Here is a 12,638-nt window from a genome sequence, read left to right on the forward strand (position 1 = left end):
AGCATGCACAGGGAACATGACTACTAACAGCAGCTGTGAATAGTTTCCACTCTCCATGACTTCATGTTCTCTAAGGTTAGGTAAGGGGGTAGATGTAGATTACAGATATAAATGTGGATTTTTTTTCAGGAACAAATGAGCTGAAGCAGCAGTTTGCTGCAGCCTTTCACACAGCAATGAGCAATCACAGGAAGATGGAAGGCAAAAGGTGCTGCCCCTCACTCTAAGTTCCAATGCCCTATGGCACTGGAAACCTAAGTCACTCTGAGTTGACTTAGGTTTCCAGTGCCATAGGGCACGAATTGAGGCCAGCCACAAGCATGAAACCAGCATCTCCAGGCACAACTGATAGACATGACTCTCTTCAGGTGTGTGCATTAACCTTGCAAGTCAGCGCACCTAAGACCTGAAACACCAGGACTGGCCATGATCTGGAAGGATGACCATCCCAACCCACTTCTGCAGTAAAAACAAAGCCAGTATGTTTGGAAAGCATTTTCAAACTTTATTTACAACTGTCACAGTGACAAAAATGTAGTTTGAAAAAAATGCTAGCTTCTCCCTGAGGCTCAAAAAAGAATTACAGAAATATAGAATGTATATAATACAACAGGAGGAGTTTTACTGGAGTGCTTTGTTCTTTAGATACGTTCAACAACAAATAGAAATATACACAATACTTCCAAAAAAAGGATGCAGACAGAAATATGCAAGTCTTTAGGGCAGACAGCAGGTCTGAAGTCCAAGGATTGCCATCTCACTGCTGCCCACATGGTAATATCTTTGATACAGAGCTTTGACTTGGTGGTACAGATGGTAGAGACCAATAGAGAGTAACACTTAGAACTAAGACGACTGGCTGGTATGCAGGTGTACAAGCTCATTCCAGTAAGACAGCGAGACTAGAACAAGTGTTACAGACACAACAGCTGAATCCATCGCTAGAGAAAATGGTATCAGCACATCATGGCCATTCAGTGATCAACCATCCACCAAGGTGGGCAGGGAGAGTGTCTGACTGGGTCTGCGTGGCTGGGCCAGAGGCCAGCTGCAGTGTAGGAACACTGAATTTCTCCTGCTTTGTGCTAACTCATCTCCAAACTCCGATCTGTCCGAAAATAGTTACACAGAGCTGATAAATTATTGCCATTATGTTGAAACGCAAGCAAGACAAGACTAAAACAGTGCTGCCAGTATGTTAAAAGCAGTTCCCAAACCCCACCAGCGTTTAACTACTCATGAGGTATTAAAAATACAAATACACACATGTCCAAATAGATTTTAAAAATGGAACCAGTTATAAGCAAAGGGGGGTGGCATTGGGATTATTATGGAAGTTTGGTTAAGGCCTTGACATTTCTTTTTCTCTTCCATGACCCCAGATTTGGTTTAGGTGGTAACTGCTCTCATCCTATCCCAAGACTGACTGGCTCCCAAGCTGGTCCCCAAAGCTGCAAGATCATCCTTTTCCAGGCAAGCAGCAGGTTACCTTGTCTGGCAGCAGACTGGCCTTCTCCTTGAGGCAGGATATGGTGAAGAGAGGACAACCACAGACTTCACAAGCCAGTCTGCACTCCATTAAAACAACCATGAATGTTTCACCCTCACTAAGAAGCAGGAACACATCTTGTCTAAGGACACCCAGGCTAATCCTCTCCCAGCAGGCCTCATCCTGCAAACCCCACTGGTGATCCACACTAGATCTGGTGTTTCGTCTTTGGATGACCCCCAGGTCTGGCAGCCCTCCCCACAACACCCCCCCACCAAGCCTGTCCTGCACTGAGGAGGCCCTGCAGTGCAAAGCTGGAGGAGAACCCCCCCACCCCAGCCCTCTCAAGCCCATTGACCAGCAAGTTAAGAGACACAAAACCCTACAACCTCAAGGACACCAAGGCAAGGAGGCATAAATCTCCACCCTCAGGCTTGGGGCACTGTACAAGACGAGACCACCCCACAGCAGCCCCAGCAAATAGGAGAGAAGAATCTGAGGTGTTCTTGCCACAGACAGAAGCACCTTTTTACATCAGATGCACATCACCTCACACTCACCACCTGCAAGACAAACTAGGGCATCGCAGGAGAGACGACAAGCAGCAGCCTAACGCTACCCTGCAAATACAGCTGCTCAGCATTGAAGAGTCTAAAGGCAAACAAAGGGGCAGAAAGTAACTTTGGGAAAAGTGGCTGGAAAACAGGCTCAACAGCGAGAGCAAGAAACCAGACTACTCCTATGGATGCTCACCTTACCCTAGGAGGTGCCAGACCAGGGAGAGCTGCAGGCCCCTTGTCACTAGATCATTTAGCCATGCTTCGCTATGGACACCCTTCCACCCCCCAACACACAAAATGGAAGCTGTAAGAAAGGCAAATCTGAGATATTTCGGCCCTGTTCTCATGCTTTTAGCCAGAGGCAGCTCCCAGCCAAACGCTGCCACCTCCAACTTTCTTCCCCCTCCCCGAGCTCCCCCCTCCAGCAGTCCTCTTGTGGTCACCCTCTGCCATGTGCTTGGAATTTCACTGCTGCCTCCGCCTCGGAAAAATACAGATAATGATCTCGAGAACAGCAAACATTTCTCTGCGTTACTTCCTTCCTTCCTTCCTCAGGAGGTCTGGTGACACCGAGGGCTTCAGTTCTTGATACAGAGAATACAAAAAAACTAAGATCTCGCAGGTGCAAAATTGAACTTGTCTTTTTAAAAAGACTTTCAAAAAAAGAGTGGCTCTTCCTTCAGAAGGGTGCAGTCCCTTGCCTTTCCTCAGATGCCATTTATTGCTCCTTGTTGTCCTTCTTTGCATCTTCACAGTTTTCCTCCTCCTCTTCCTCATCCTCCTCCTGCACGAGGAACTCTTCAGGCGGCCATCTCAGCTCCCCGCTCTCCACATCTCCCTCCGTGGGTTCCACCACAATGGAGGGCAGGCGGTCCTTCAGCTTACAGTAACGATCAAAGTCCGAGGGGTCAGGGAAGATCTGAAAGAGCCAAGGAACAGGCTTGTGAGAGGGGCTGCATTCACACAGTCTCAGCCAAAACCCAGCTCGAGACATTTAGGTCTCCAGGGCAGACTAGTCTGGACACAGAGTCAACCACTGAGTGATGGGAATACTCTTGAACTTGTAAATAACCTTTTCAAGTCTCCAAGTAATGGAAATGAGCACTGCCCAAGAGGCTTCTGAAGCACGCGCTTGCTTGGATAGCGCTCAGCAAATAGGTATCTGCCCTTTTGGATATTTATCCAAATGCCTCTCCCCCCCCAGCCCTGCTTTTGCATTAATGCTCTTGAGTTTGCACACAGAGCTATCTCGATCAGAGAATCTGAGATCTCATTTCCTGCTGCTGGTCAGGCTGCACATGAAAACAGGCTTGTTCTCCAGGCCCTGCTGCTGGGAGGCAGGAGGCTCATGGCAACCCAGGGCCCTTGCAGCAAGGGCCTGTGCCTGGTATCACTCCAGGGCCACAGTGCCAGCCTGAAATAGCTCAGCTGCATTTTAGAGATAATTTTGGCAGTGCTCTGCACACTACAGCTACCATACATCAGCAGCAAAACTGAGCAGGTCACTCATTTTATGGAAGGCCTAGGGACTGGACTGCATTTCTTCAGGAAAGGGGTACCTGTGCCATAGCCAGCAGTTATGCACTGTATTTCTCATGCAGTGATTACGAGGACTCCTTGATCTCCAGCCCCTCAAGGTGCACAGACCTTACCCATTCCCTCCCACCCACTGCTTGCCACATGGATGCACAAGCTCGTGCAGTGCAGCAGCACCAGGGCCCACACTCGCTGGTAGTGCCACTGGAATGCACACTTTGGTCCTACTAGGAACTGAGGCAAAGCACAAGTACTTAATAATAATAAATAGAATAAAACTGCTGCTGCAGCGTTAGCAGCAGCTTTGCACGACTAGATTGCAACACAAACAGAAAAGGTTGTGTTACTTGTGGGTAACTTGCTAGGGGAACAGCTTCAAATCCCATCTCATCCAGAAGGGAACTGCTGGGTGATAAAATCCACTTGCCACATCAGATCTCCTGGTTAGTAACCAGAAGGTTAAACAACCACCACCTGCTATTTCAAACTATTTTATCAGTGCCCATTTCACATTAGAGTTGCATTTAAAATCTTCTTTGAAAGTCATCTGCATTCAAGTGAGTTGCAAGAGCATCCTTGCAGGGAACAGCACTGCCAGTCTGAGAGCAAGATCTGATCTGCTTTGATCTTTGTGGTTCCAGTTACCAAAGCAGACTCCCTGTCCAGGAGCCCTGAGCATTAACCATGAAGCCTCATTCTCCTTGTGCCAATCATGTGGGTACCCACCACTTTGGGAAGCCCTGGCCACAGAAAGTGAAGTAACATCCTATCAACTCCTTCAGCCTAGAAACTATTAACTACAGCATCACCTCCTTGGCAACATTCCGTCTTCTACCCTTCAGCCTCATTTCTCCCTCACATCCAAAGCTTTGTGGCAATGAGACTGCCAAGCTGAGAAAGCCATCCAGCTGCTACCTGATGCAAAGTCAGGCAAGGTAACAAAGTAATGCACAAATCAGGGGCTGGTTGCACTTGATCATCTGGTCCTGGGGACAGTGGTGCAAGAGCCCAGCTCCCACCATCCACGTTTTTCAGGTGCACAAGAGCAGCTGAGGTCCTTTGAGCACAGCCACATCAACCTGGGCATCACAGTGTGAGCTACTTGCTATTAGTCACTCCTGGCACCGGTGAGACAGCAACTGTTTCTTAGAGCTTTGTGGCTTCTGCTTGGCCAAACAAAGGCAGTTTCAGGCACACAGTGCATTACTGAAAGTACAGTCAGTGGCTCTTAAGCATCAAGTTATCTAAACCCAGGATGGGAAAAAAAAATACCCTTGACATTACATGGTTTAGAAGGTTGCAGTGGAAAAAAAAGTGTGGTTCAATAGGTTACATAAGCTGATAATGTCATGAAAATAGCCTCCTATGCAAGAAAAATAGCAGTATAATAATTAAACTAACCTTTGGCTGCTATTATTTTAAGCACATTAGGTCAAATTGGAGCAATTTCTTTGAAAATAGCCTGCCAGATTTTTTTCCAGAAACTAAGTAGTAGTCATTTCCTTACAAACAAATATCCACAAAATGTGGTGAGCAGCTTTTTTAATAATAAAAAAAAAACCCCAGCACAATCTTATCTCAAACAGCTGCAGGACAGGCCGAACCCAAGAAGGTCAGGATTTTTTCCACTAAGTCATGCTTTTTAATCGTTGAGGCAGCATGAAGGGAGATGTTGCAACTGCACTTTGAAGGGGCGTGGACAGTCAATGGAAAAAATACAGAAAGGCAGATTTCCTCCAATGTGACAGGCAGGGCAACAGCAGGCCCAGCACCGGGGCCCAAGGAAAGAGGGTTTAAGACTAAGTGTACATGTGAGGAAGCCAAGTGGAAAGGTTACCCCAACCAGCCTCCCCACTCCTCTTTATAGAAAAGGATAAGCAAGCACCAGCTCTCTCTGTCCTGCTCCAGTAGTGCCATGCTACATTGGTTCCACAGACCTAATCTGGTCCCACTCCAGATTTAGACAACGGGGAGGGAAAAAAACCTCCCTAACTTGGAGCAAACTTCACACGGGGAATGCAGCAGCTCAGCTCTGACCTGGGAGCTCTGCACCCTCCAGCACAGCAGCCAGAACAGCAAAACTTGCCTCCAAGCCTTTCTGCTGACATTACCCTGCTCAGGAGCATGGGAGCAAGACACTGTGCCTCCCACCCCACAAAGAGGGCAACAGACTCTAGTTAGCTTCTCCCTCTCATTCATGACACAGAGCCACCTTGCACACAGCTGAGGCAGATGCCTTCCCCTGGCTGACCTGGTCACTTGATGAAGGACAGGTGACAACCAACTGGTTGTGATGGCTGCCTAAAAGCAAATTTAGCAGCAATTCAAAGCTATCTTCCACCCCTTCACTTGCATGATACAGCACAAGGGGCTGCAACTGCTTCCAGAGCCTCCCCCTGTAGCTGAGCCCTAAATCCTCACCATGGAGAGACACATCCAACACCTCTAGACCCACAGAGGACACATATGTTGCTTCTTGCACTACTCAACACAGCTTCTTGCTAATAGCAAGACTGGTTTTTACAGGGCCCTCTGGATTTATGTCTGGGGAACTACTCTCCTCATGAACTTACCCAGATCACACACAGATTGACCAAATTCTTGCCTTGCAGCTGGAAAGGGCAGGGAAAAGCAAACTTGAAACAAAAGCTTGAAATGATTTTAGGAAGATCATGTTTGCCTCTGCTTCAGATGATCTAGCTTTGCTATCCTCAGATGAAGTCTTGGCAACAAGAACGGAAAGTTTTCATTGCCCTGGGGAGGCTCATACCCTCTCTCAGCATTCACAGGGATGGAGAAACACCAAAAGCAGGAGAGATGTCAGACAATTAAGAAGATTAGCTCAGCACTACCATAATCCAAGTGACACTTGTAAATTCAAAACAACTTCCACATGTGTACTCCATACCAACACCCATAGTTAAAATGCTTGTCTCCCCTCCCATGGGGCTGAAAACTATTTAAATTGTATTACAGGGAGACTAAAGCAATGAGATCTTTCCAAATTAAGTTACTGGTTTGGGGGAAAGCATTGCTTCATTGTGGTAGCACTATACAAGACTGCAAAGTCCATACTGGGAGACATCCCACTTCAGGTACAGAATACACACCCCTGATGGACACATCTCACTCATCCTCCCTGGGCTGAAGAGCTGCATTTTGTGCCTCTTCAGCAGTATCAAGCCAATATTCCAAATCCCAAACCATCATTTAAGTTCTGAAAATAAAAACTTTACTGCCATTGAGAAGCATGGCAAGCTCATTTCAGGAAATATCTCAGCCACCTCTCAAGTGTCCTCTTTGGAGGACTTCTCCAGCTACAATGCATACATTTACTCACACAGTAGTCATGACTTGAGAACGAGCTCCAAGTATGTACATAGCAGCTGTGACTCAAGGTGATGAGCCACAACAACTCCCCAGCCACAGAAATACTGCCCTGTCTCAGGGCATGATGTCAGGGAAACTTCCTACCTCTAACCATTTTCCCTCAGAGTTACAAGGCATCAAAGTAGAGGGGAAAAACATGCTCTGAGGTGTTCCAATGAGCTGCTGTCCTCAGTTTGGACTTCAGTGGGGCACTTGTGCACAGCATAGCTGCAAACATGATTACTTTTGGATCTGTTTATCCCATATCCTGCTTTGGCCTTCATTTAGGTCCCAGACCCTGGAATACACGTTGACTCTGCCTACTAATCTTGTCTAGCAGCTGTGCTTGCTATCACCACCTTTTTGCAGTCTTGTCTCAAAACCTTCCACAGCAGCAAGCAGCAGCCCAGCTGAAGGACTTCCCCTGCACAAATCAAGGCTGCACAGACATGAAGCACCTCACAAGAAAACAATTACAGAGGAAGTACAATTTCCATTGAGCCAACAGCCCCATGGTCAGTAACATACTGGTGGTCATTTAATTGGAGGGATCCAGCAAACACAGCTCAAGCCCCTTGGCATGGGAAGCCAGTGCTTCCCCAGGGCTGGTGGAGAGGTGTTGCACTCACCAGAAATGACTTCCCCAACATCAAGCTTTTGGCACAGCCACTGGATAGAGCCTTAAGCCTATTTACCCAGATTCAGCCACTCTGACGTGATTCCCAGCAAGCTGTGGCTGTGATTAACCTAGACAGATCCCAGCATGATGAGATCACGACTTAATAGAGCTCAAGCTCCCCATGACAACCAAACCTCAGCTGATGGCATGAGGCAAGCTCAGCCCCCACAGGCCAGTCTCCTACATGGGAGCCTGAAGGACCAGCAAGTCACCAGCCAGCAGCAAAGCAGCACACTCAACTCAGGACACTGCTTTTGCTCAGAACACACACTTTGGGCTTTGAAGTATTTTCCATTGCGCTCAGACCCTGCTCCACTTCCAAGAAGCAAGGTAGGATTCTGGTCAAGGCACTGTTTTGACAGCAGCTCCATGAAATAATTAATTCAGCCTCAGTTTCAGTGGCATTGTTTGTGCCACTGGGAGACAGCAGCAGAGGACAAGCTGGCAGAGTGCTGATGAGGCTCTTCAAAGAACGGGTATTTCTAGGGCTGGGAAACAGCAAACAGTGCATTAGCTCTGGCTGGCAGCAGGAACAGCCCAGCTCACTGGACACTGCCAGGCAGGAAGTACATGAAGCCCTCCATAGCCACATCTGTTTGTAGCAGGGGCAACTTGAGCCATCAGCTGCATTTCAATGAGTTTTTTGTTTAGTAAGTCCCATGGGAATTATGGGACATCTATTAAAGATCCAGAAATAGCTTCTCACTGCAGGCACAAGAACCAGCATGACATCATCTCTCCAGTCACATCTTCTGTTTTGTCGATGCTGCCCTGTTCTGGGACTCATGCCCCAAATTCACCACTCACTTCTGCTCAGGCCCTTGAAATCTGTTGACTGAACCATCTTCAGGGGGCTCAGCAGCTTGCTGTCACAAATACAGAAATGAAAGGTGTCTTGCAGAGGAAGATTTTGAAGCTAGCAAACTAGCTTACAAGCATTTTGCATATTAACTGGAAAAAGGGCATTCCTGTGATGAGAAAGCACATCTGCCTTAAGCCTGTGGAGGCAACTCAGTTAATACTGGTATTACCTCTGCAGTCTGAGTTTTCACACCATTGAGCAGTGATGACCAGCCCAGCAAAGGGCACAGTGCTTCACCAGGGAGGGGAGTGCAGAGCTTCAGCTAATGTCCAGGACAGACAGACACCCCAGGGGGTGGAAGATGCAGAAGAAAAAAGTCAACAACCCAAGTTCCCTTCATAAGGACCAAGACAGAGAGGAGCCCTGAAGTTCAATGAACTCCACAAGACAGAGGAATCAGATTGCTGAAGTTTATACTCAGGGTATGAGCTTGCTTCCTCAGTTTATTTCCAAGTAAAGACAAAAAGACTTTGAAACAGTAGTCTTGGTAGAACAAGTCTGTCTGCTGCAGGTACTGATGGGCTTTAGAATTCCAGCAGTGCTGCTGTGCTGTACCACCTCCTCTGGTCCAGACAGTTTCATGCCTGCCTCCAGTGGCAGAAGCAGCCCCCAGTCTCACAGGCAGCATCCTACAGACCAACTCCCAGGCAGTCCCTGCTCTACACAGCTTGAAGGTGGAAATTTTGAATCTCAGTTTGAGGTCATCTTTGTAGTAAAATAAATTCAAGTTCTACTAAAGGAACAAGAGAAATTTTTGAAGCTAAAAGTTTGCCTCTCCTGGTTCTGGCTCCACTTTTTATGTTTTGCCTCTCATAGCCAGCCCAGGGCTGTTACACTGTGCACGCCTGACGCTGCAGATGAGTGGAGGAAGATGCTGCAGCTTAGAACAACAAGCCTCAGTGTAGGAGCAGTCATGCTCCATTAGCCCTGTCTGGTTTTAAGTTATTGCACTACAGCTTTCAGACAAGCATACAATTTTCCACGTACCAAACTCTCTCCATCAGCAAGATGAGGCACAAAGTGCCGAAGTCTGAGGTAGAACAAAAAGTTCATAGTGCTATTTGCATCAGATTTGCCCTTGCTGGTCTCAGTTGAGTTTTCAACCCTTTAAGGATGCTTTCAACTTACCTTGACTTACACTGTGACATTCTCAGCCTAGCAGCCAGAGAAGGAAGGCTGGATCCTGCTCCCCAATCCTCTTTACACTAACCTGATTTAGAGGTAGACCTCATACACAGCCCACACACTGCTATTGCCATAAGAGTCTTGCATTTCAGCTCCTTTACTCTTGCTGCCATCAGTTTGCTTCACATCAAGGTGAAGTTCCTTGCAGGCATTTGAAAAATAATCATCTATGACTAGACCACTAAAGAGAACAGATCTAGGATCAAAAGCCCTGCACAGATATGAGTTGTCAGCGTTTATGACTCACATGCTCAGGTTCAAGTGATCCACTCAAAACCAAACAGGCCTGTTCCCCAGTTGGCCCAAGCAGACTTATCAAGGTCATTAGCACTTGGGGAAGAGCCTCACTGAAGTGATCATTAGAACAAGCAGGGCACCTAGATTCTGCCTCTCCCTGGGAATTTGGATGGGTAAATAGAAGCCTTTGACCTGACTGGGTTAAGCCTCTTCATAAGGTGACCCATAAAGACATCACATGCAGGTTAGTTTGCTTCAGGTCTAACCACTGTCATTCCTCTGCACTCCATCTGACTCCCCACTAATTCAAGCACCGAAGCACAGCTATAAACCACACAACATGCATTATCCAGAATCCTGACTAAAAGAAGGAATGCATCCCCTTTTCTTCCACATAGCTTTGGCTTCTGCTGGAGGCCTGAGCCATGGGCCAAAGTTCAGTCGATTTCATGCTCCGGCGCACTGCTGCTGCCTTGTAGTTCCCTTTTCAGACATAAATATGCAAACATACAGCACCTCATCTGAATGCACACTTAGAGCAAGTGCCTCTGCAGGTTGTGTAACATCTGCAAAGGATGAACCCTGCATCTGGATCTGCCAGTAAGAGTCACCCAATGTACAGAGCAGATGCAAGTCATCTGCCAGCATTCAGCATCTGTGTCAGATCTCATCAACAAGTCTCCTGGAAGTGCAGGAAGCCATGGAGCTAGGAGGCTAAGGTGCCTAACTTGTGCTTTGATTAACTACAGGCTAGGAAATGAAAAGGGTTTTGAGACTAAAAGACTAAGGCTCAATCTAGTTGAAGACCACTTCTTCACCCCAGCCATTGATCTAGAGATTAATAGCTAACTACATTGTTCAGAACTTTCAGAATGAATGCAACTTGTGCATCCAAGTACCGGTATCTCCAGTGACATTTCAAGGCTCATTTAGGCTGTGGCTGGCCTCACTGTATCCTACAAAAGACTGTTAACCCTTTCAAATGGGCACATCAGTCAGGAAAACCAGGAACTAGATCAAATAGGTGTGGATGCCATATAAACAGCATCCTCCTGCTCTCAGCAGATCAACTCTATGCTGTGTTACAAAGATCTCAAGAGCCCTCTCAGCCCAGTGAGTGGCATGAATCCTTCTTTAACCCATCTCCCACTGAGCCCCGGGAATGCTGAATGAGTGGGGGCTCAGTCACTTCAAAACAACTGAATCCTCTGCCAACCCACACTGATAGCAAGTGATATTTTACACAACCATCTCCTGCCAAGCAAACATTCCAGTCTGTTGACTAGGTCTCACTACGGCAAGACGTGCTATTAGGTCAGGCTATGGAAAGGTACGTTAGACCAAGCTTACAGTCTAGCCCAGGCAATTCCACATGGGATTAATGCCTCAACTACCAGAAAAGCACTTACCTGATACGACAGCCCATCCTTGCGGGGGCTTAATCCAATCTCATCCATGGCTGGGGTGTTCATCATCACTTCAGTCATTTCAGCGGATTTCAGATAATCAGAGCTAGAGACAAAAGACAGCATTCCGGTGATCTGAGGGGCTCCGGGAGGACGGAGCACGAGTCAAGCGGCGAAGCGAGCAGCAGAGCCTGTAGGCAAGTCTTTTTCTAGTCCCTTCCTTCCTGCCCCCCCTTGGAAGGCAGCGGAAAAAGCTCAGTACCTCGTAAGCCAGAGCTACATCCAATGCCCTCGGAGCACCTCCCCGGCTCTCCCCCCAAGAGCCCAGCTCAAGCACACCCGGGGACGCTCCGGCAGCAGCGCTTCGCTTTTAACTCCGCTTCCTCCAGCTCTGCCCCGCGGCGGAGGCTGAACTTGAAAAACCACAGTAAATAAAAGTGCAAGCGCGAGGGTTTTGGTTTTTCTTTCATTTTTTTTTTTTTTTTTTAATTTTTCAAGCCGGTGTGCTTTAGACCCCGCTAACTTATTTTACAACCTCGGGGACTTCCACGCCGGCGGAGCGCGCGGGGCCAGCTCCAGCCCGGCTTTTACAGCCTTAATAGCATTTCCAGCGCGGGGAAGTGAAGCGAGCTCCCGCAGCTCGCAGTTCCTCCGCTGCGGCTCGTCCCGCTGTCGCCCGGCTCGCACCGCCCGCCCTAGGAACCGCTCCCCGGGGCCCCTCGCCGTCCCGCTGCCCGGCCGCCTCCCGGGGCGGGGGGCGGCTGAAGGGGCTCGGCCTCAAGCGCCCCCCGGCAGCATCCCATCGCCAGAGCCGCCATCCCCCCCCCGCGGGAAGCGCCCACTCACCAGGGCAGGGGGCACAGCACAGACATGAAGTCCCGGCGGAGGCTGCCCCGGGCGGGGAGAGGCGGGAGGGGCACCCAGGCGCTGCGGGACACGGCAGGACGATGCGCGGCGCTGCTCGGGACCGACCAAACTCCCTCACGGCCCGGCCGCCGCCTCCGCTCTGAGCCCGCCGCCCGCCGCCGCGCTGCCTTAAATGGCCCCGGGGGCGTGGCCCGGCCCGGCCCCGCCCACCCGCCTGACGTCAACTTTTTCATGAATGGCCTCGGCGCGCGCCGCCCGCGGGGGGAGGTGCGGGGGGGGGGTGTGTCCGTGTGTCCCCAAGTCCCCGTAGCCCCAAGTCCCCGTGGCCCCGGGAACAGGTGGCGGTGGCGACCTCGGCCCAGCCCGGGTGCTCCCGGTGTTTCAGCCCGGGCCGAGGTGGGATGCGGCCCCCCGCCTCCGCTGCCGGCCGCAGGGGGACGTACCGGCG

General features: G+C 49.2%; 1 protein-coding gene across 1 annotated transcript; it reads right to left on the minus strand.

Moving 5' to 3' along the window:
* Positions 1–482: 482 nt before the first annotated feature.
* On the minus strand, positions 483–12,328 carry LBH (LBH regulator of WNT signaling pathway). Its single transcript, XM_069009323.1, has 3 exons — positions 12,170–12,328; positions 11,327–11,429; positions 483–2,968 (listed from the first exon to the last, which is right to left on the minus strand). The coding sequence occupies exons 1-3, from the start codon at positions 12,193–12,195 to the stop codon at positions 2,768–2,770; spliced, it is 330 nt and encodes a 109-aa protein (XP_068865424.1). The 5' UTR covers positions 12,196–12,328; the 3' UTR covers positions 483–2,767.
* Between the last annotated feature and the right edge of the window lie 310 nt (positions 12,329–12,638).

Source organism: Aphelocoma coerulescens, chromosome 3 (assembly GCF_041296385.1).
Source record: "Aphelocoma coerulescens isolate FSJ_1873_10779 chromosome 3, UR_Acoe_1.0, whole genome shotgun sequence".
NCBI lineage: Eukaryota > Metazoa > Chordata > Aves > Passeriformes > Corvidae > Aphelocoma > Aphelocoma coerulescens.